General features: G+C 42.6%; 1 protein-coding gene across 5 annotated transcripts in view; it reads left to right on the top strand.

Moving 5' to 3' along the window:
• Positions 1–22,691, top strand: part of EYA2 (EYA transcriptional coactivator and phosphatase 2) — a 585,490-nt gene that overhangs the window by 473,507 nt on the left and 89,292 nt on the right. For 2 of the 5 annotated variants that reach the window (XM_032767381.2, XM_032767378.2), the window contains exon 2: positions 18,495–18,613. The exons of 1 other annotated variant lie outside the window; for it this stretch is intronic. In XM_032767381.2, the coding sequence (XP_032623272.1) occupies positions 18,505–18,613 (109 nt within the window). In that variant the 5' untranslated portion in view covers positions 18,495–18,504. Of the gene's footprint in view, positions 1–18,494; positions 18,614–21,173; positions 21,219–22,691 lie in introns of those variants that run through there. 2 more of the 5 variants (XM_032767382.2, XM_032767380.2) reach the window with 2 other exon arrangements.

The following is a 22,691-nucleotide window of genomic DNA, read 5'->3' as shown; positions in this document are numbered from 1 at the left end:
TAAACCTCAGTCAATGTACTTGTCCTTCTTAGCAGGGGAGTGCGGACCAATGGCCAGAGTCAACAAATTGGTCCCTGTTGGCAAGGCAGTAAGGCCCAGTGGCTATAGTCAGTGTTAGCCCCAGTGAGACAGGGCAATGCAGCCCAGTGGCCAGCATCAATAGATTCACCCCTCTTTGTGGGGTAGGATAATTTAGTAGCTACAATCAGTACAATCACCCCTGGGAGACAGGGCAATAAGGTTTAGTGGGCAGAACAGGGCAACCTGCTCTCCAACCTCGTTCCCCAGCAGGAGCAGCGGGTGGGTGGAATGGGTCGGGGCATGGAGGTGCTTATTTTTCTGGGCCACCCCAATTGGCTGGGGCCCCTGGGCATGAGCCCCATCTGTCCAGTGGCCAGTCCGCCACTGAACATGCCAAATCACTAACATTCGTGATTTGTCCCAGTAAGCACCAAGAGCAGGAACTATATCTGGAGAGGTTATCTACCCTAGCATTTTCCCCTAAAATAACCCACCATTACTACCCCTAGCAGGTCTGCTCCACCACAGATGTCTTAAAGCAAGTCTAGACAAATGGGCTGAGATCTTCAAAGAATCTGAAGGGAGTTTTTTCCTCAGCTCCCACTGAAATTCCCTTTGACTCCTTTGAAAATCTCAGCCATGGTGGTTAAAATGCTGGCAGCAGCCTATCTGTACTACTGCTTGGTATGTCACTGACTTTCTTTAACACATTTATTTAACATTCAATATATTTATACCATGGTTTTCTATAACTTCTGCTATGTAAGATCTGCCATCCTTAATTTCATTAAAGCAATTTGACAGGCACTGCATCAAGGATTATTCAAAACAAAATGATGTTTGCATTTCTATAGCACCTTTCATCCAAGAATCCTTAAGCGCTTAACAAACAAGTAACCATTCCAGCATCCCTGTACTTCAGGGAGATATTACCTCCATTTCATAGAAGAGGAAACTGAAGTTCAGAAAGGTGATGTGACTTAGCCAGGGTCACACAGAAAGCCTGTGTCAGAATCTACTTGTTTTGAAGCCCATTTATTCACTTTAGCCACAAAATTGCCCTCCTTCGTCAAGCTGTGTTGTGTGAATGGGAAAAAGTTGTCGAGCATTGTTCTTGAGAAGCACTCAGCTGTTTTCGGCAATAATTACTGAGTGTACTTCTTAAGCAGCTGCTCTGTATTGGACTGACTGCATGTACCACACCTTCCCCAATGTGGCTGCAGCAAATACTTGTGTTTATTAAACAGCATGGTAAATAGATCTATAGAAGCAGGGTAGGTTGCAAGAACACAAATGAACCTGCCTTGAATTAGGTTAAAGATACACTGCAGCCTTTGGGGGAATGTGGCTCTTTCTTTATTTTTATTTGTACTAGAGTGGTAACTAGAGGTCCCAGCTGAGATCGGGGGCTGCTTGTGCACATACCTGTGTAAGAGATGGTGCTTGTCCAAGGGATCTACAATCCAAATAAACAAGACACACAATGAGAAGAAAGGATAATAGAGGTGAAGAACTTGTCCACTATCCTGTGGCTAATCAATGGCATAGTAGGGAATAGAACGCAGGTTTCCTGGGTCCTAGTCTAGTGCATTAGCCACTGGACTACACTGCTTCTCACTGTATATATACTCTTTCTTGTATAAGAATAAACCTGTCTTGTGTTTACTTGGGAACACCTCCCTTTCTCACATGCATTCTTTTCTGTGGGTTGATGAACAGAGGTGCTCTCTATTTTGAGCAACTGTGTTTTGCTGCTTTCCTTTTTCAGTGCAAACTTCCATGGGAAATCTGCATAAACGATGCATCATGAACATGTGAATCAAGAGTTGTTCCTTTGGAGCTGGCTGGTATGAATGTTTATGGGTAACTCATGCACATTCAAACCCACAACAAACCTAAGCTATCATCTGAGAAGAAAGGCAGCCCTCAACACTCCCTGCAGTGGGCCTCCCCTCCCCAAGGTAAAACATTCTGACACCAAACTTCCTGGAAAATGTTTCACTTTGGCATTTGTTCCACTTAATGGCCCAAGTTTCACTGAGTTACACTTTCTTCATTCTTCTTGGTGCTCAGAAACCATCCAGGCAGGGCTGGTGCAAGGATGTTTCGCACCCTATGCAAAACTTTCACCTTGCACCCCCTCCCTCCACCGCACCTCTGACCTGAGGTGCCCCCCCGTGGCAGCTCCCCCCCTCCGCCCTCCTCCCTGAGGCACCCCCCCACCCCAGCTCACCCCTGCTCCGCGCATGAGCACGAGCACCCCGAGCATGCCGTCGCTGCTTCACTTCTCCCCCCTCCCAGGCTTGTGGCACCTAAGCTGATTGGCACTGCAAGCCTGGGAGGCAGGAGAAGTGAAGCAACTCACCCCTGCCCCGCCTCCTCCCCAAGAACGCCGTGGCTGCTTCACTTCTCCTGCCTCCCAGGCTTGTGGAACCAATCAGCTTAGGCGCCACAAGCCTGGGAGGCAGGAGAAGTTAAGCAGCCACAGCATGCTCGGGGAGGAGGTGGGACAGGGGTGAGCTGGGGCAGGGAGTTCCCTTGCATGTCATCCCCCCCTTACTTGCTGCAGATGGCCCTCCCCGCACTCCCCTGCCCCAGCTCCCTCTGCCTAAATGCTGGTGGTGACTGGGGCCGCCGAAGATCCAGCCGCCGCAGTCACTGCTGAAGAAAATGGTGCCCTCCAAATCCCAGCACCCTAGGCGACCACCTAGCTCGCCTAAATGGTTGCACCGTCCCTGCATCCAGCCCCGCCCCCCTCTCCTCCTACCCTCAGTTGCCAAAGTAGCCAAAGGAAAACTGATGTTGTACTACTGTTATTCTGTTTGCAAACAAAAACTCAGACCCCCTGGAAGGAGCACACATCTGGAAACGAGTTCTATCTGTACAAATAATGTGCCTAAATTCCCAAAAATGAAAAGGCTGCTTCATCCATCTCCAACTCTTCAGTTTTAGTGACAAAATAAAAGCTCCTTGATGAGGGGCATAAAGCTTTTTGCGGCAAACCTAAAGGGACAAAGTGTCAGTGTAGAGGCTGCCGTTTGCTGTATCACCTTAACTGGCCTCTTCTAGTATCCCACAATGCCTGCTGTGACTGCTCTATTTACTGTTTTGAACTGGGCTGCCCTGCATGCCTGCTACACCAGCATGCATCCCTCCCATTTCAAAGCTCTGGAAAATTCTGACAGTTAAACATGCTGTTCAGCTACGGCAACAAAGAGCAAATCATTAACGTGGAGTGGTGCTGTCTCCTGCAGTCTCAACACAGAGGCAGGCAGGAGCTGTCTGAACTTAAGAGACAACATGTCAACACACTCACTCCCCCCCAACACACACTTCCCCTCCCTCACGCTTCCTGTCACACACACTCTCCCCTACCCCTCCACACTTCAGTTGAAAAGCAACTAGCAGTCTAGTAGGATTCCCATGGAAGGATGGGATTGAGAAACCTGCATCATGTGATGCTTTACCTGCCCCATGAGGCATTGCAAACCCTTCCCAAAGCACCTGGCAGCCAGTTGCACAGTGGGATAGATACCCACAGTGCACTGCTCTCTGTGTCGATGCAAGAGCTGCTAGTGTGGATGCCCTCTGCTGACACGAGAATAGTGTGGACACACAACAGCGGTTTAATTGAAGTGTTTTAATTAAAGCAGAATAACTTCTGCGACAACAGTCTACTATGTAGACAAGGCCAAAGTAAAACTTTAGAATCTGTGCAGGTAGAAATGTTTACTTTCTGTTCGAAAACAAGTTCAGTGGCTGGGAAAGTTTGAAATGTTGACCAAAAAAGGTTTGAAAACTTTAGCAGAACATTTTCCCATTTTCTGTTCCGCTCTGTCAGTAGCTTTTAAGCCTGGTTTACACGTACAAATTTTACCAGTATAACTGTTTCAGTTAGGGGGGTCTAATTATTTCAATTAAAAAAATAAAAAGTCATACCAGTAAAAGCCATAGTGTGGACACAGTTATGCTGGTATAAAGGTAATTTATGCAAGCATAGTTTATTCCTATGCCTTGTATGGGAATAACTATACTGGCATAAAACACCTTTGTAGTGACATAACTGCATCCACACTAGGGAATTGCAGTGCTTTAACTATTGTAGTTAAAGTGATACAACTCGTGCGTAGACAAGACATTAGTTTTCCGTAGAGTCTAATAGGTGAGAGAACTTTCTCTTTCAACAGTCTTTGAATAGAAGGTCCTCTGCATATAGGAATGCAACATTGCCATAGATGATTCTTTCTACTGTCCAGTCCCACAAGTGAAACAGATCTGATCTTTCTGAAAGAGCAGAAACTCTTCATGGGGATGAGGTTTTTGTCCTACTTTGAATTTTGCATCCCAGTGAAGTCTATGACCACTTAAACTATGAAGATCTGGTAGCTGGATTAACCTCTCAAAGTATTATTCACCTTCTAATATTATTAAATACTAGATAAAATAGTAATGATATAAGAGTTACAGATGATTTTTTTGGATGAAGTCCTTCGCAGATCGACACAGCATGAGATGGAGTACTTTGGTGCATGTGTCAGTGTTGCCACTTCTCAGGGTATTTTGCAAATCTCATGGTACTTGGTGTTTTTCTTAATGCACTAACTCCTAGAGTCATGCTATTTTGTGAGATTTGAAGAGTTTTATTGTAAATAAGTATGTGGAGAAACAAGATAACATGAACCTTAACAACTAAAAAACAGACGGAAAATAGTCCAAAATTTTATTTATTTTTTATTTTAAATCTCATGATTTTTGAGTGCTTGAGGTTGGAGGCAGTGTTTTGGTGCACGTATGGAGAACAGGCTATTTGAAGACAGAGCCTCCATGTGAGTGTCTGAGGAGAATGTTATCCTTGTTTTGAAGAACTCCAAGCATCCACCTCCCTGTGTATCCTTGCAGTTGTACCTTTATTATGTTGCATTGTGACATCCAGTGTTTAAAATGCTGTTAGTGTTATGCACTGCAGTGCAGCATTTCACATTTTAAAAGAAACACTTTTTTTTTTTTTTTGCTTTCAAACCACACTTTTTTGTTTGTTTTCATTTCAAGTCCAGTCTCTTTCAAGTGGTACTTCACTATACTCAGTGGGAGAACAAAGCCCTAGGATCAGCTCTGCTCTTACTTCCAAGTTACCTTTCAAACCTCAGACTGTGTCTCCTAAGGGAATTTTCCCGGTACTTCATAACAAACATTCATAGTTGGCTGGATTGGCTTGTTTGTTTTATATACACTAAATTTTCTTGGGAAGTTTAGTCCCAAGCATACCTTGGATTAATCGACCAGAAAGTGCTGATGCATCCTCTGGTCTATCTTCCTCCAATCTCTTTCACATGTTAATTGCAGGAAGTGTACAGAGGACCATTGCCCAGTTATGGCCTCTGTTAATGAATGGCCACCCCCCTTTTGCTCTGTCTGACCACAAGGCAGGTGTGGGGATTGAGAGTCTCAGGGAGGGTGTATAGAAAGAAGGGGGGGCAGGTAGCTTTGCTGAAAGAAAGATGGGCATTTTATTTACATGGAAAACTGTCTTGTTTACCCTACAGGCCTGAGGCAAGAAATGGTCTGGAATCATAAGAGGTGACTAAGGCAAACAAGCCAACGCTTTGGGAAATTCAGAACTTGTGGTGGGACAACATGTACAATCAGTTTTGCCAACCCCAGCCATTCAAAAATCATGAGATTGGCTTATAGATGACTAGACCTTAAATAATGTTTTATTCTTTTTATTTGCCTTCTGGCTTTTAAGCTGTTAAAGTTTGTTCAGATGCTTTTCTCCACTAACATGAGGGCTAGAAAAATACAGTTTTATTAAAATGAAAGATGAGATTCTCACAGTCATATTATTCCAGTAACACGGGCTTTAACAAAAATACCGAATATCATAAGACTGGTGATAAAATTGCATGATTTGGCAATACTGTAAAATATTAATTTGTCTATAGAAAGTGTTAGTAATGCTGTGGTATATTAAATCATAGGCTGTCTGTTCCTGTTGACTGCGAAATGTCAGAAGTATTATTGTTATAAATATTAAAGTAATGTGCTTAGTAAAGTATATGACAAAATAAAAGATGGTCTCCTGCCCTGAGGAGTTTGAATACAAATACATATTTAAATCAATGTTAAAATGAGGCCAAGTATGAACATTAGGCCAGCTACAAAAATGCAAAACTGCACTCCGTTGTCCGTATACTTGGGTGTTGAAAGTGTCTGAGAGCAGTGGGAGCTGTTTCCTGTTGTACTGGATGCCCTCCAGTATCTGGGCCCACTGGGATGAATTCAGAGGGCACTGAAAGACTTTCATGTGGATTCTTTTCTTGATTTAGTCCGTAGGATATTTGATTTTTTAAAAACCATTTATTTATTTAGGAAGTTCTAACAAGTTTATAAATCCTTGCCATGTAAATATCAGAAACAAAACAATCATTACAATAGTGAGCTTTTTGTTTAAAGAGATATTATACAGGAATGGAGTCATTCTTTCTATTTAGCACAGTGTCACCGTATTACAGAGGGAGCAGCATTTTAACCTCTATTATTTTTAGTGATTTTTATTAAATTGAGTGAAATCTCTGCCTGTGCATATTTAACAGACCAGACATGCTTATCAAATGTTAATATTCAAAAACATTGGACAAGTGTAATGGTTTTTGGTTTGGGTGTTTTGTTTTTTTTTGCAGGTTGTACTTTTATGTTTAATTGCTGAACAGGAAAGCTATTAACAAACCCTGCCATTGGCATTGTAATTGTACTTGTATTGGCAGAAGTCATTGTGCTGGCCTGTCAGTGACCTGTGTGCATGATGTCCTGCAGTCTGTAGGTGGTAGGAGTTCAGAATGGGGCAGAAGCAGTACACCTCATCCTGGATGTGTGGGAGGAGCACTATATATTTTTCTCAGGTACTCCCCGCCCCAGCTGATTTAGAAACAAGATCAAGTGGCCTCAGAGGAAGCTGTCCTAGACTTCCTCTGTTGTGGAGGAAAAAAACAGCAGAAAGATACAGGGAGAGAAAGAGAATCAGCTGCTCCATTGTACCATAGACGCTGCAGCGACAGAAGAGCTGCTTCCATCCCTGTAGTAAGTCCACCTCTCTGAGAGGCAGGAGCTAGGTCGATGGAATAATTCTTCTGTCAACCAAATTGTGTCTACCGTGGGGCTTAGGTCAGGCTAATTACATTGCACAGGGCTTAACATTTTCATTCCGAGATGTATGTACAGGTAATATTTAAGGAACGAAGTATTTATATTGAAAGTGTGCTCTGTGGACTAAGAGTAGAAATCAATCACTAAGAGACAATGTGCCTCCGAGGTGGCCCATCCAAGCAAGAGGGAGTTGTCACTCCTCCCTCATCAGCTGACGGGATAATGCAAGGCTCAACTGAGCAGCCTTGCTCCCCCCAAAACTATCAGTGGAAAACCATCAGAGGCACCACCAAATAATCAAAACTTCTGAGAGGACCGTTACACCAGACAGAGCTTTGCACTGGCTGTGAATAGAAACAAAAAATTGATTTCAGCATAGCAGAGTATAAGGAAATACACTCTGGATCCATTCACTGAGGAGGGGGAAATGTCCATGAACTTTTGGAGCCTGATTATTAGGAAATGAGCCAGCTCTGCAACTGACTGAACTTTCAGGGGAGAATCTACTTTATCAGATAGGAAAGATATAGATCAAGGTTTGCGATTGATGTTTTGTTTTGTATTGTAATGGCTTGTTTCCATCACACTCTCTTATTTCTAATTAAATCTGTATTCTTCCTTTAATAAATCTTGTTTTGTTTTATTATAAGTGCTCATAAGTTCAAAGTGGATTACAGGAGTGGTGGTTTAAGGTAAAACTGGTAAACTAGGGTACACTGCCCCTTGGTGTGCGGGGGATCTGGAATTTCTTTGAGTGTCCAGCATCAAGGGCTGGAAATCACAGGAGAATGATTCAAGAGGGCATCGGGGATTGGGGTGCACCTATTGTTAACCTGCGAAATGAAGCTAAGCCTGGCATAGCTCAGAGAAGAATGCTTGAGTGGCTGAAAGACTAGTAGTGCCAGGGATCTGACACTCAGATACCATAAAAAAGACTCCCTTTCTCTAGGGGTGGGTTAACAAGGCGACTCACAGTCCTGGGTACTCCATGAGCCATTTGCACCCCACAACAGAGTTACTCAAGGCCCTGGCTTGTGCTATGGAAGAGAGAGAACATAAGAATGGCCATACTGGATCAGACCAGTCATCCATCTAGCCAAGTATCCTGTCTTCTGGCAGTGGTCAATGCCAGATGCTTCAAAGGGAATGAACAGAACAGGGCAATTATCAAGTGATCCATCCCCTGTGGTACAGTCCCAGCTTCTGGCAGTCAAAGGTTTAGGGACACCCAGAGCATGGAGTTGCATCCCTGATATCTCGACTAATAGCCATTGATGGACCTATCCATGAATTTATCTAATACTTTTTTGAACACATTTATACTTTTGGCCTTCACAACATCTTCTGGCAATGAGTTTCACAGGTTGACTGTATGTTGTGTGGAGAAGTACTTCCTTTTGTTTATTGTAAACCTGGTGGCTCCTAGTTCTTGTTTTTATATGAAGGAGTAAATAACACTTCCTTATTCACTTTTTCCACACCACACATCATGACTTTGTAGACCTCTATCATATCCCACCTTAGTCATCTCTTTTCCAAGGTGAATAGTCGCAGACTTTTTAATCTCTCCATGTATGGAAGCAGTTCCATTCCTCTAATCATTTTGGTTGCCCTTCTCTGTACCTTTTACACTTCTAATATATCTTTTTTAAGATGGGAAGACCAGAATTGCACACAGTATTCAAGGTATGGGCACGCTTGGATTTAAATAGTGGCATTATGCTAGTTTCTGTTTTATTTATCCCTTTCCTAATAGTTCCTAACATTTTATTAGCTTTTTTGACTGTTGCTGCACGTTGAGCAGATATTCTCAGGGAACTATCCACAGTGACTCCAATATCTTTCTTGAGTGGTAACAGCTAATATGGATCCCATCATTTTGTATGTTTAGTTGGGATTATTTTTTCCAGTGTGCATTACTTTGCATACATAAACATTGAGTTTCATCTGACATTTTACTTGCCCAGTCACCCAATTTAGTGAGATCCCTTTGTAACTCTTAGCAGTCAGTTTTGGATTAAATTATCTTGAGTAATTTTGTGTCGCCTGCAAATTTTGCCACCTTGCTGTTAACCCCCTTTTCCGGATCATTTGTGAATATGTTGAACAGAACTGGTCCCAGTTCAGACCCTTGGAGGCAGGGCCGGCTCTAGCCATTTTGCCGCCCCAAGCACAGCGGCACGCCACGGGGGGCACTCTGCCGCTCACCAGTCCCGCGGCTCCGGTGCATCTCCCGCAGACGTGGCTGCAGAGGGTCCGCTGGTCCCGTGGCTCCAGTGGACCTCCCACAGGCATGCTTGCGGATGCTCCACTGGAACCGGGGGACCAGCGGACCCTCTGCAAGGACGCCTACGGGAGGTCCACTGGAGCCGTGGGACCAGCGGACCCTCCACAGGCACGCCTGCGGGAGGTCCACCGGAGCTGCCTGCCGCCCTCCTGGCAACTGGCAGAGTGCCCCCTGCGGCATGCCGCCCCAAGCACGCACTTGGCATGCTGGGGCCTGGAGCCAGCCTTGCTTGGAGGACCCTACTATTCATCTCTTTTCATTGTGAAAACTGACCATTTATTTCTGCCTTTGTTTCTGATCCACGAGAGGACTTTCCCTTTTGTCCCATGACTGTTTAGTTTGCTTAAGCGCCTTTGGTGAGGGACCTTGTCAAAGGCTTTCTGAAAGTCCAAGTACACAATATTGTTTGGATCATCCTTGTCCACATGTTTGTTGACACCCTCAGAGAATTCTAATAGATTGGTGAGGCATGATTCCCTTTACAAAAGTTGTGCTGACTCTTTCCCAACATATCTTGTTTGTCTCTGTGTCTGATAATTCTGTTCTTTACTATAGTTTTGTCTGGTACTGAAGTTAGGCTTACTGGCCTGTAATTGCCAGGATCACCTCTGGAGCCTTTTAAAAAAATCAGTGTCACATTAGCTACCTTCCAGTCCTCTGGTGCAGAGGCTGATTTAAGCAACAGGTTCATACCACAATTAGTAGTTCTGCAATTTCATATCTGTGTTCCTACAGAACAGTCAGAAGCTTCTCTGAGCACCTCTGCTTTTAGTGCTTGGAATGGTCCAGGGAATTATCAGATGAAAAATCTGTCACTGCATTAAGTTTGATCATGTCAGTAGACGATAGCTATCTCTCAGGAATAAAAACAGCCCAAGCTGCAGTGCCCTCAGGGTCACCTTGAAATGATATCTCGTCATCACGGCTTATTGTCAGTCTTGCAGAACAAGCATTTATGCCAGCTCAGGTTTAACTTTATGCTTGTTCAGATCTTTAGTGCATAGATTTATCTGCTGTATTGAGGGATGGACTTTGTGAGCTAATAGGTCTTTTTCCATCACTGGATGCTCTGATTCATGTATACGAGAGAGAGAGATACTTTCACCTGGCTGAGTGCCTGATGCAGAAGGAGCAGAGAGTCTGTTACAGACAGAGCAAGTATTAGAGTGATCCATAGTCGAACATAGCAACAAGGGAAAGGGGACTGCTCGCCTCCACTTGATGTGTGTGGAAGTGAGAAGCCAATATCTTCAGTACTGGGAATTCCCTCTGCTGATAACTTGGGAGGTGGGCTTGAGATCGTGAAGATTCTCCCTTTTGTGATGTGTCTAGGCAGAGGGGAATTGGGATTCCTCCCGTTGCTGATGTCTTAGGGGGAATTGTGATTTTCCCTGCTGGTGACTTTTGTTTGGCGTGGGAGGATGTGGAGAAGAGGAGCTGAAATTTGGCAACTGCACAGAAGCTGCAAGCTGTGTAATAATTTTACAAGCTCTTAGGAAGGCACATCCTGCCAGAAAAGCTGTCTGAGCCGCAGCGTCATCCAAGGAAGCAAAGCATTTAAAAGAAGCATGTGAGAGCTGTATTGTGATGCCTGTAGTGGTCATTGAGTGATGCCCACGCCTGGATTCCTGGGAGCCTTTTATTAATGGGAGCGTAAATGAAAACAAAAACGAGGCCTGAGCCCCCTTTTTACTGCTTTTCTATTCAGAAGAAAAGGCCTGGTAAAGGGTTGCTACTACTTTTGCATTTAAAGCTATTTTTTCTTGTTTTCATTCTTACCTTGGAAATTATCAGCAATAGCCACGCTTTCCTCTCCTGGTTTTGCTGGAGGAATTCATGGGAAGGGCCTCAGAGGATGTGTACAGTGAACTCTCCCACCTAAATGAAGGCGCAGGATGTTGAATCTCTACCAAAGATGTCACTTTCTCCCATGTGTTAATTGGGCATTGGAGTTAAATATACATTAACAAACACAGGCAACAAACATTTTAAAGTCTGTCTGCCTAAAAAAATTCTTCCTCTTCCAACTTTTCAGGTTTTAATGTTTTGTGGTGTTGTAATTTCACTAGGTCTCCAGCTACCATAGAGTCCCCCAGTATGACGAGGTCAAATGTTCATAACTGCTAAGTCTCATTTTCACAAGTGATTTAGGAACCTGTCTCGTTGAAATCAGTGGGTTGTAGGTACCTAAATACCTTTTGAAGATATGGGCCTCAATGCTTAAGTCACTTTTAAAAATAAAACTTTGGCTCCTAAATCCTTTAGGAACTTTTGAAAAATTTACCGAAGGCTTTTTTTTAAGAAAGGAAAAGAAAGTAGAATGTCTGGCCTTTTCTTTCTTTTAAGGAGAAAATCTTTTAAGGCCTTCTTGTGTATCATAAAGAAGCAGAGATCCATTTTTCTTCTATTTTTGCATCTCACCTTTCAGATGTTTTTAATGCATCCAGCATCATTACAGCATTTGGCCTGGCTGGAGGTCCATACTGGTCTGTATAGCATACAGCACACTGTGTTTGTTTCAATATATATAATATAAATACTAACAAGTTTTCGCAGTTGTCCTGTGATGATACATGCTGAATCTTGTAAAAAACCTGTGTGGGTCTATTTTGGAGGGGACTGCCTCTACTTCAGCTGCTGTAAACTTCTGGTCTGGAAATCGGAGGGACTCTTTCCAGGACATTTTAAGCAAGAATATGTTTCCCTTTGAAATCAGCAAGACAGAAGAGCAAGCTGTCTAGGTTGTTACAATGAAAACTCCTGTGAGTCTGTAGTCCTAAGCTAGTAACATCTACTGAGTCACCCTTTTCCCAGTTTGGGAGGAGAAGGAAGGTGAAACTCATCAGCAAGGTTAGTAAAACCAGACAAAATCAGGGCAGAAGGACAAAAATGTTCCTTCTGTTTCTATTCCTCCGCTCCTAAGCCAAGCCAAAGCAAAGGATTAGACATGTGCCGATCCTGCCCAGGGCTCTCTGCTGGCACATGCACGTAGTTAGGCAAATCTGGTGGTTTCAGCTTGTATTTGGCCTCTAGACAGAGAAAATTAAGATTTCTTTAGGGGATCCCCATACGGTTGTTGCCATCTCTTGGCAGGCCTTTCCCCACCATTCACATAGCTTATTCTGCAACCTTTGACTCTCCTAAAAACCCTCTCCCACTCCAGTGCCCTCCTCCCTCTCTCTGCAGGATCTTGCTGACTTTTTCAAAGAGCTAATGATCCACCTTTCTTCTTTCCTTCCCTTCTGTCTTGTCCCCACCTCATCTGCTCATCCATTGACAGCACCTTTGATACCCCGCTTCGCCCACAACCGTCTCAACATTTTCTTCCATGCTGCCCTCTGTCCATGGAATGTCCTTCCTCAGCTGGTCCAGGAGCCTCTCCTTATTCAGATCTTCTACAGACCCTCTGCTACACAAGCAGGTATAGTAAAGCTGACCAGTTGAAAGCCCTTCTTTACCCCTTCATGCTGTGCACTACTCATCGCTGGGCAACTGGGCCACTGCTCTTAGCCTATTGTCCTGGTCACTGCTAACATCCCAGTGAAAACTTGGCCCCCTACTGCCCTCCCACTTGCTTGTGGTGGATCCAAAATCCTGTTTGCCATGTAAAAAATAAAACCTGGGTAACTCTGCAGACATGTTTTTAAACATGTATTGTTTTGAGCTGCTGGCCCAGAATTGCTACTGTATTCTTGCTCCTGAAAGAGCTGCATTTCAGAGGCAAGTGAAATATGCAGAGACACACAGCCAGATCCTGTCCCCTTTTCCAGCTCGTTTGCACAAACAGGCAGCCAAGTATTCTCCTGGGAGGGATAGGAATTCCTAGCTAGCTCACCCTCATCCCCAACCTGACTTAGTGGTGCTGCAGGTGTTAAAATCAGTGGAACTTTTAAAGCATCTTGAGGGCTGCTCTAAGTTATCCCAAGGTCAAACAAATTGTCGGGATCCAAGGAGCAGAAAAGAGCCACAACCCTCCTCCACACACCTCCCTTTTGGCAGTGCTGAGCAGAGCTGTGTTGCAATTGGATCTGACCTGCAATATCTAGACTGGTTTTTGGTTTCACCTTTTCAGAATACTATCTATCTGATCCTCAGTACCATAGTAGTAGAGTGCTTGTCTGGCTCGGTCTGCACGCTGTGGCCCCAATTCAGCAAAGCACTTAAGCACGGGTTTAAGTACTTTGCTGAATAGAAATAGGATTACTCACTTATTTAATCTTAGGCACGTTTTTGAATGCCTTGAATTGGGGCCTGGATTTGCAGCCTTCAAACATCATTGTAAAAGAAAATGTGATTTGTAAGTTACCCTGGCACCTCAGCCAAGAATCTGGAACCTTAAAATGTTTAATTTGGCTTCTCTAACTTCAAAATGACCGAAAAGTTTTTTTTCCTAAACATTAGTAAAAGAAAAGTTTCGGCTTCTTGGCCAAGGTACTGTGGGCTGACTTTCAGAGCAAAATATTGCTTTTTAAGAAGGGGATTCTAATGGAAAAGCTGAGCACCAAATTCACACATGGTTCTTTTTTTAAAAGATTATAAAAACCAAAAGCTCTTCCAGATGTCTCTCAGCCCAACATGCTGCCATTGCTGGTTTTAATCAAAGCACAGATCCAGCAACCATTACTGCTGATTCTCCTGTATGTTACTCAACCCAGAAACTGTTGTCTGCAGTATTAAATAAATAAATAAAACCCGTCAGTTCACAGATTGCACTCTCAGATGTCATTTTGCTGAGCCCAAGTTCATCCAGGCTCCTCTGTTTTACTGAAGATTTTATTTAGATTGTTGGCATAAATTTTTCAAAATGTTTTTTAGATGTTGTTTTAGCAAGATACACTTGCACACACTGGTAACTGTGTGTGAGAGAGGTAATAGTACTCGAAAGCATAAACTTGCGCACACACATACAAATTTTACACGCATTAACTTTTTGCACATGCCAAAATATACAATTTTAAGAAAAATGAGTTGAAACATTTGCAAAAAAAAGTGATAAAGCGCAAATACTGGGAAGTGGGATATGACTTTGGTATTACAAAAGCGAGCAGAGGAAAAACAATAGAAAAATCATCAATCAGGCAATGGCTAATGAAATCCCTGAACAATGATGTAATTAGAGTGCATTAATCATTATAAAAGATCCCCCCCCTTTAAACATCTGCTCCCATTCACTTGGCAACAATCTGGGCAGTGTCAGGAATAATGGGATTTTGGAGTTCATTGAACGGTGCGTGTTATTTGAGAAATTGTATAGAGCATCCCAGTCTTGGCTGGGATCTGGAACTAAATGTTTTTTTCTCCCCTTCCTAATTCTGGTGTAGGCAGCAGAGAATCCTGTGGCACCTTATAGACTAACAGACGTTCTGGTGTAGAGATTTTAAAATATAAATGAGACAGTTGGATGTCACTTCACAATGGAATAGAAAACCTAGTGTTAAGCCTGACAAACATACAGTAACCTAAAGCTTTGCCTGCAGATTTGTCTAATGGATGCACTTTTAATATTTTAAACTTATCCAGTACATTTCAGGACTCTGCCTCCTGGTCACTGGCATTTTTAAAATACGCAGGGACAGATTCTGTATTGTACTGGGCACAGCAGAGTGGAGTGATCTGCAAGGGAGTCAGTTACAGCTCCCTAATTCCTAGGGGCTGCTCTAACTTACACAAGATGCCATTCCCAACGGTTTGCCAGCTTTCTGGAGATAGTCAGAGCCTATCAGACTCTGACTAGTCCTACTTCCCACCTTGGCATGCCCTCTGGACTAGGGATTGCCAGGAGAGGAGGATGGGAGCTAGCTACACCAGCTCTCCAACTGCCAAGGTTTCCCGCACTAGGGATCACAGGAAATCTCCCCTCCCTTATAGTTGCTGGAGTGGCACAGAAGAAGCTTGCACTATTGTTATGAAAAGCAGTAAAAGGGATATTTCATCTTATAAGCAGTGAGGGAACCCATGTTTGCCTTTGCTCTTGAGCTTGTGTAAGTGAATGTAACACAATCCCACAGATCACCACGCTGCTAACCAAAGGAAAATGTAAAATCTTGTATGTGTCATGCAAAATGTAACTGGCTCTCCTGTTATACATTATGGGATTATTATTGTTAATAATGGCGGAACCAGGGTGTATTTCACTGTTTCTTCAGAGTGTGCTGTTTGACTTTGTAGGGATAGTTCGCTGGATTGTGTAGGTTAGAGAGTCAGAACTCGTGGCTTTCATTTCCAGCTCTGCCATTGACTCACTGCGTGACTTAGGACAAGTCATGTAGGGAGAGATTTTTAAAGCCAGAGTCCAGTTTTGCACCCACATATAACTCAGATAGCTAGATAAATCTAAATGCAATTGACTGCACAGACAATTATTTGTGGGTGTAATTAAAAGCCCACACACACACACACATCTTTTGATTTTTGTCTTGCTGTGCTTCCTCATGTGTAAAACAAGAATAGCATTTAACTTTTCTTGCCAAGCTGTTCTGAGGCTATGTAAAATGCTTTGAAGTCCTCAAGTGAAAGGGGCAATCCGAATGCAAAATATTAATACTGTACATGGGAGGTTTTCTTTTTAATGCAAGTATCTGTAAGACACTGCAGTTATGGAGCAGGGGACATACAGATTTGGCCAGTTTCTGCTGATTTCAGTTCACCCAGTTTGTGCACCGTTAGGTAGCTTTGCTGAAGCACAAGATTTGATTCTGCACATGTGGTACTGTGCTAGAAGGTAATGGTGTGTGTGGACAGTCCAGGGAAGCAGATGAGGGGAAGCCAAAGGTGTCAGGTTGTAGGAAGAAAAGGGAGAAGGGGCTGTAAGATGGAGTTGATGCGGCTGAACATTTTTGGTATCCAAATCCCATGCAAATATTCAAGCTATCTGGTATCCATTGTTGGCACTGTACACATCCCTAATGGATAGATGTATGAATTGATGGGGAGCAGTTGCTGCGTAGTTAGAGTGAGGAGTTTGAAGTCCGAACTCCTGAATCCTGTTTCAGTCTCAGCTGTTTGATCTTGGGCAACACACTTCGCCTCTTTGTGCCTAGCTTACCCCAGCGTATACCAATACTAACCTACCTCCCAGGGGCTTGCGCTGTTTGTAAAGTGATTGTAAGTGCTCAGATGAAAAGTTCGTAGTTTATTGTTCTTGATCTCTCCATGCTGGTCACTTTTACATGCTGATATTTTCCCTTAAGCAAAAAAGAAAAGAAAAAATAATAGATCAAATGGAAGTGCCTAGTCTAGAAATACAATGTCCAGGCTTCAGATTTGTATGTTGCTAAGTTTTAACTTCATGACATTCTAAGTATACTGTACTATACATTTTAATACCAGCTCCACAGTTGCTGCCACACCATCTGCTGCCTTTATACTACTGAATAGATAGATCCTTATTGTGGAGCAGGGAGTTGTCTGCAGCTGAGTTAGCTGAACAATGTGTTCAGTGGTAAACAGAAAGGTGAGCTGGTTCAGGCTCTGACTTGGAACCCTCCATATGCTTTTGATCAATTCAAGGCAGTGGGACCCTTTTGAAGTACCTCTTTCCCCCTCCCCCCCACTCCCTATCTTGCCCCCCCTCCCCACAGCTGTCATCTTCCAGGTTCTGCTCCCTGTCCCTGCTCTGGAACACTTCTCTAAAAGCAGAATCATGCTTTCTGTTAATGCTATAGCCTCCGGGAGACTGGAGTGAGGACAAGCCTGACAAATGGTGCAAGCTGCTTGTATGGCTGCGAAGTGCAATGGAAAAAAAATTTCCAAAGTCTTTGAATCCTTATGTCTGAATAGTTTGTTTGGGGCCTGAATAAAATGCTACAGAATAAACTGATGTATTTGACAATGCAAAACAGATTTCTATGGTATCATGTTTTTGTAAAGAGTTCAACTTTACTCATTGAGCTCTGAAATTTCTAAGGCCACTGGTTTTCCCTCATAGGCCACTGGGTTTCTTCAAAGTTTAAAACTTAGGGGAGGTTTCCATGTCTGCACAGGAAACAAGTGGTTTATTCCTACTGCCGATCTTTGTAGGAGATTGATGTCTATGAAACTTATTTTATGTAAAACTGCCAGCACTTTTCTAATGTGACACATGGGTCCCTAGTTTTGTCTACCTCTGATCACAGTGGCCAAAATTTTCAAACTTAGGTGCCCAAAGTTAAGCACCTAGACCCATAAATAAGTAGCCTGAAATTCCAAAGGTGGTGTGCAACTGTAGTTCACAGGGAGGTCTTGGGAGCACTTCTGAAAATGTAGGTGCATGAAGTTAGGCACTTAAGTTTGAAATGTGTGTGTGTGTAGTTTTGAGCAATGTTCCTGGTGGTGGCCCTTATTTTATCTGAACTAGTTTATCTGATCTGTTGTTATATTACCATTGTGTGAATGTTTTATATACACATATCTGGTTTCATCTGAAAACTTGAATCCCACATGACAGCAATTGCTCCTGTGGATTTCCAGTTTAACCAAAATCAGGTGACTTTCAAGAGAGAGTCTGTGCTTATGGAACTTTGCCACCTGATGGTCAGAACAGCAGAGAGGTTTGGAGTGGCTTTTAGAGAAACATCCAAAAGTTATCAGAATTAACCTGGTCTTTCGAACCTCTCCCATCACAAGTAATAACTTTCTTCTTCTTGTATCTTAAGGCTGGATAGTATTGTTAACTGCCCTCAGCTTCAATATTTAGCCCTTAATTCTTATTCCCAGAGCCTTATCAGATACCACTGCACACATAAGGAGGTGTGGCTAATACTTAAATATATTGCTTGTTCTGACTGCATTTAAGAGATTCAGAAATTTAATTCTGTGATGGCAAAATCCAGGAAGAGAGGGAAACATTAATCAAATGGGTGTAATCTCCAAGGAAACACATACTTAATTTTAATTCAGCATTTCCCTTTGATGAAAACTTTAGTGAATGTTGTTATGTAGAATTTATATGAAGCCTGAGTTTAGGTAATCAGCTTTAATATTTATACTCCTAGGGAAAAATGGAATCATTAGTAAGCATGCATAATTAATGAATAAATTATATTTTTCCTTTGTTTTCCTTCAGGTATAAGGAAATGCTAGATCTAGTGATATCACCCAGCCTGACAGTAAATAGAGAGTGCGCCGATAGACTGAAGCTTAACCTTTCTAACATTTATGCCACGGCTCCAGATGACATAGAAGGTAGGCTGCCTCTTCTGCTTATGGTTTATTAACTGTTAGCATCAGGGGTATACATAACAACAAAAGGAACTGACCAGGTATGAGGCCTGTGCTTGTAAGAATTAGTTCTTTGATGCAAGAAGCAGTTAAAATTTCTGTTTGATGTTTTTGTAACAAGTCCGGCTGTGTCTGAATCTGATTTGAATGCAAATAGAAATGGAATTATAGAGATACACGCCCCCATCAGAATAATGTGTGTATAAAAGTATATTTTAATCAATGCTGGCTGTTCTGTTTTTGGCCCCCACCAATCCATCAACCCCTAAGGGCAGCATTAATTTGAACTCTGAGTTCTAGTCATATTGTTGCTGTTTGGAAGAGAGAAGGGGTGAAAGCACAAAGGCTGCCATTCCTAATCACCCAGAATGCAAATATGAAACATTTTACCAAAGCAGTTGCCATGCCACTGTTCATGTCGAGCTGAGATCATTGCTGTCATTTCTGAACAGTTAGTCCCCAGATCTGTGGTCTGGAGTTTCATATTTGGCAGGTACCAAGGACAAATTCTTTCAGTGGTTGAGGCTCTGATGGAAACTTATCTGCTCTCCCTCCCCCTCTCCCTCCCCCCCTCCCCCCCCAGAAGACATCCCCATTATACTATTCAAGTGAAGGAAACAGAAGAATGTTAAATCTGTTTTAAAAATTATTGGCAAATGATGCAGCCAAACTAGTTCTCGCCAGTACAATTCCAGCTATTGTTTGCTGTGGTCAGGATCCCTCAGCCTTCCTGTGGGAGCAGAGTTAGCAAAAGGCACTGACTATTATGTTTAACTATCATGTTTAACCCTTTATTTGCCACTGTATGTTGGCTGTGTATGTTAGAAGCCACATGTTGTCTCTGTGTTTGTTGAGCCTTTAGGAATTAAATTGGATTGAAGCATGTATAGCATGACCACCAATTCAAAAGGTTTGCTGGAAGGATCAGAATCTATAGGAAATACCTTTAAAATGTATATATTTATAGAAATGTTAGAGCTAAAACTTACAGGTTTCAGAGTGGTAGCCGTGTTAGTTTATATCAGCAAAAAGAACGAGGAGTACTTGTGTCACCTTAGAGACTAAGAAATTTATTTGCGCATAAGCTTTCGTGGGCTAAAGCCCAATTCATCAGATGTATGCAGTGGAAAATACAGTAGGAAGATATATATAGACACACAGAGAACATGAGAAAATGGGTGTTGCCATACCAACTATAATGAGACTAATCAATTAAGGTGAGCTATTATCAGCAGGAGAAAAAAAATTTGTGTAGTGATAATCAGGATGGTCCATTTCAAACAGTTGACAAGAAGGTATGAGTAACAGTAGGGGGAAAATTAGCTTGGGGAAATAGTTTTTCCTTTGTGTAAAGATCAATCCACTCCCAGTCTTTATTCAAGCCTAATTTAATGGTATCCAGTTTCCAATTAATTCCAGTTCTGCAGTTTCTCATTGGAGTCTATTTTTAAAGTTTTTTTGTTGAAGAATTGTGACTTTTAGGTCTGACCTGATCTGCACTGCATGCATCTGATGAAGTGGGCTTTAGCCAATGAAAGCTTATGCCCAGCTAAATTTGTTAGTCTCTAAAGTGCCACGAGTACTCATCACTCTTTTTGCTAAAACTTACAGACTCCTTGGGGCAAAGACATTTTCTTCTCATATGTCTGTCAAGTGTTACAAACTTTTATTGTGCTACATAAGAGTCATTACAAAAGAAGCTGTGCACTTGAACGCTGTTGTGCTAGTGAGGACTGTTAATGGATTTATAGCAGAAATATTGTAGCTATTTTTTTTTCATATTATGAGAAGCTCCCCCAAACAACTTTGTATGTTATATTCTTTCACTTAAAAATGTTACTTATTAATTTGGGGTAAATGAAAATATTTGTGCAAATGTTAGGGTGCAGATTTCCAGAGTTTCATCTGCAAAAATGTATACAAATTTATGTGCCTTAGTTTCACATGGAATTGTCACAGCTGCAAGTTCAGTTGCAATGTTTGTGCATGCAGATGTCCAGTTAGATATCTATGTGGTCATTTTCATGTGCAATTACTGTCACTGTATGTGACATCATATCAAGTGTATATGCAAATTCGCCCAGAGTATTTGTATCAAAATGTTATATTTTAACTTACCTTATACTTTATGTCCTAAAGGAAAATGTAAGTAATAAAACATCCTGTTAAAAATAGACAGTATTCTAAAGCAATGGTCGAAAACAGTGTAGAAACACATGTTATATATGGACGTGCATACCTGTGGAAGAAGTGTCTATTTCTCATTCTGAAAGAATGTATTGAATACATATTCAACCCTGAGCCTGCTTTTAATGTTAAAAAAATATGCAGAAATAAAACTAACCTGCTGCTGTTGGACTGTTAGTTCTCCCACCATTTTCCAACACACCATGCACTGAAAAATAAGAAGGATGTATTTTTCAAAAATATAGTGTTATTAGGGGAAAGAGGGTCTGGGCTATAGAAAAAGTAAGAATTTATTTTCAGAATCTAAAATCTAATTGTACTAAAAACTTTCTTGCAGGTAAGTCTAAGCAAATTACTCATAGTGAAATCTTTGTTGAATCAGGTAAGTCCTACTTTTTTAAAGGAAATCTTTCTCCTATATCTCCTTATCACTAATACATCTTTTTATTGTCTACGTATTTTACCAACATGAAATAATCCTTACAGTCACACCCCACTGTGGTAGGTAAGTATCATCCTCATATTACAGATGGAGAAACTGAGGCAGAGAGGTTAGGGCTGGGAAGTTCAAAAAAGCCTCAGGGATTTAGGTGCTCAACTCCAAGGGGGATGTCCGATTCCTTTAGGTTGCTGTGAGAATCCCACCTTAACCTAAACGATTTGTCCAAGGCCATTAGAGGAGTTATTACTGTTACTTTGTTTCCCTCAGTACCCCCCATGCAGTGTGTGCTGTACGAACAGATAATGTGCTAGACCCTGCCCGGAAAACATCACATTCTAAAATATGAGAGGTACAGGCAGACTAATAAAGGGTAGGACAAAAAGGGAACAAAGTATAAAGTAGTCAGGGTGGTGATTAGATGCATCATTAAATACAATGTCAGGTAGCCCAATGGTTTTCCTTTTTAAAAGGCATAGGACCTGATTCAACAATTACCTTGCCATTATCAGCCGACAAGTTTCTCCTAGACCAATGATTCTCAAACTTTTATACTGGTGGGCCCTTTCACACAGCAAGGCTCTGAGTGTGACCCCCCCCTTATAAATTAAGAACACTTTTTTGTATATTCAACCCTATGATAAAAGCTGGAGGTGAAGTGGTATTTGGGGTGGAGGCTGACAGCTTGCGACCCCTCGTGTAATAACCTCACAACCCCCTGAGAGGTCACGACCCCCAGTTTGAGAACCCCTGTCCTAGACATCACGGTAGAACTGGTCCTTTAGGGTGGATTTGGATGTGGAGAAGGGTAGTGATCTGTGGGTTGCCACAGGAAGAGGTTTCTATTTGTAACCGATAGCCTGGAAGAAGATATGCAGGTGGCTGCGGGGGCAGTGAACTAACAGTGGGGTGAAATCCTGGCCCCATTGAAGTGAATGGGAGTTTTGCCATTGACTTTAATAGAGTCAGGATTTCATTCACTGTGTCAAGGGGGCCACAACTGGCAGAGGGAAGAGGGTTAGGGGAAGTGTGGCAGATGGTAGGGAGGAGTAGGATCAGGAAGGGCTCTGAAGGGAAGGACAAGAGCTGAATTAGACGCAGAAGAGGTTGGGGAGAAAGCGGCACACAGTCAGGGCCGGCTCCAGTGTTTTTGCCACCCCAAGTGGCGGGGGGGCAGAAAAAAAGTCACGATTGCCGCCGCTTCGTTCTTCAGTGGCAATTCGGCAGCAGGTCCTTCCCTCTGAAAGGGACTGCTTGCTGCGCTGGTGCCTGGAGCTGGCCCTGCACAGAGTGGAGTAGGGATTCAAAGAGGGAGGTGATACGGTCTGAGCAATTAGGAAAGAATATGATCTCAGGAGCTATGATTGTTATGTCCTGGAGAGTGGACAGGGCAGGTGACGTGTCAGGGAAACCAGA

Source organism: Chelonoidis abingdonii, chromosome 14, assembly GCF_003597395.2.
Source record: "Chelonoidis abingdonii isolate Lonesome George chromosome 14, CheloAbing_2.0, whole genome shotgun sequence".
NCBI lineage: Eukaryota > Metazoa > Chordata > Testudines > Testudinidae > Chelonoidis > Chelonoidis abingdonii.
This window is presented reverse-complemented; position numbering and strand designations above follow the sequence as displayed.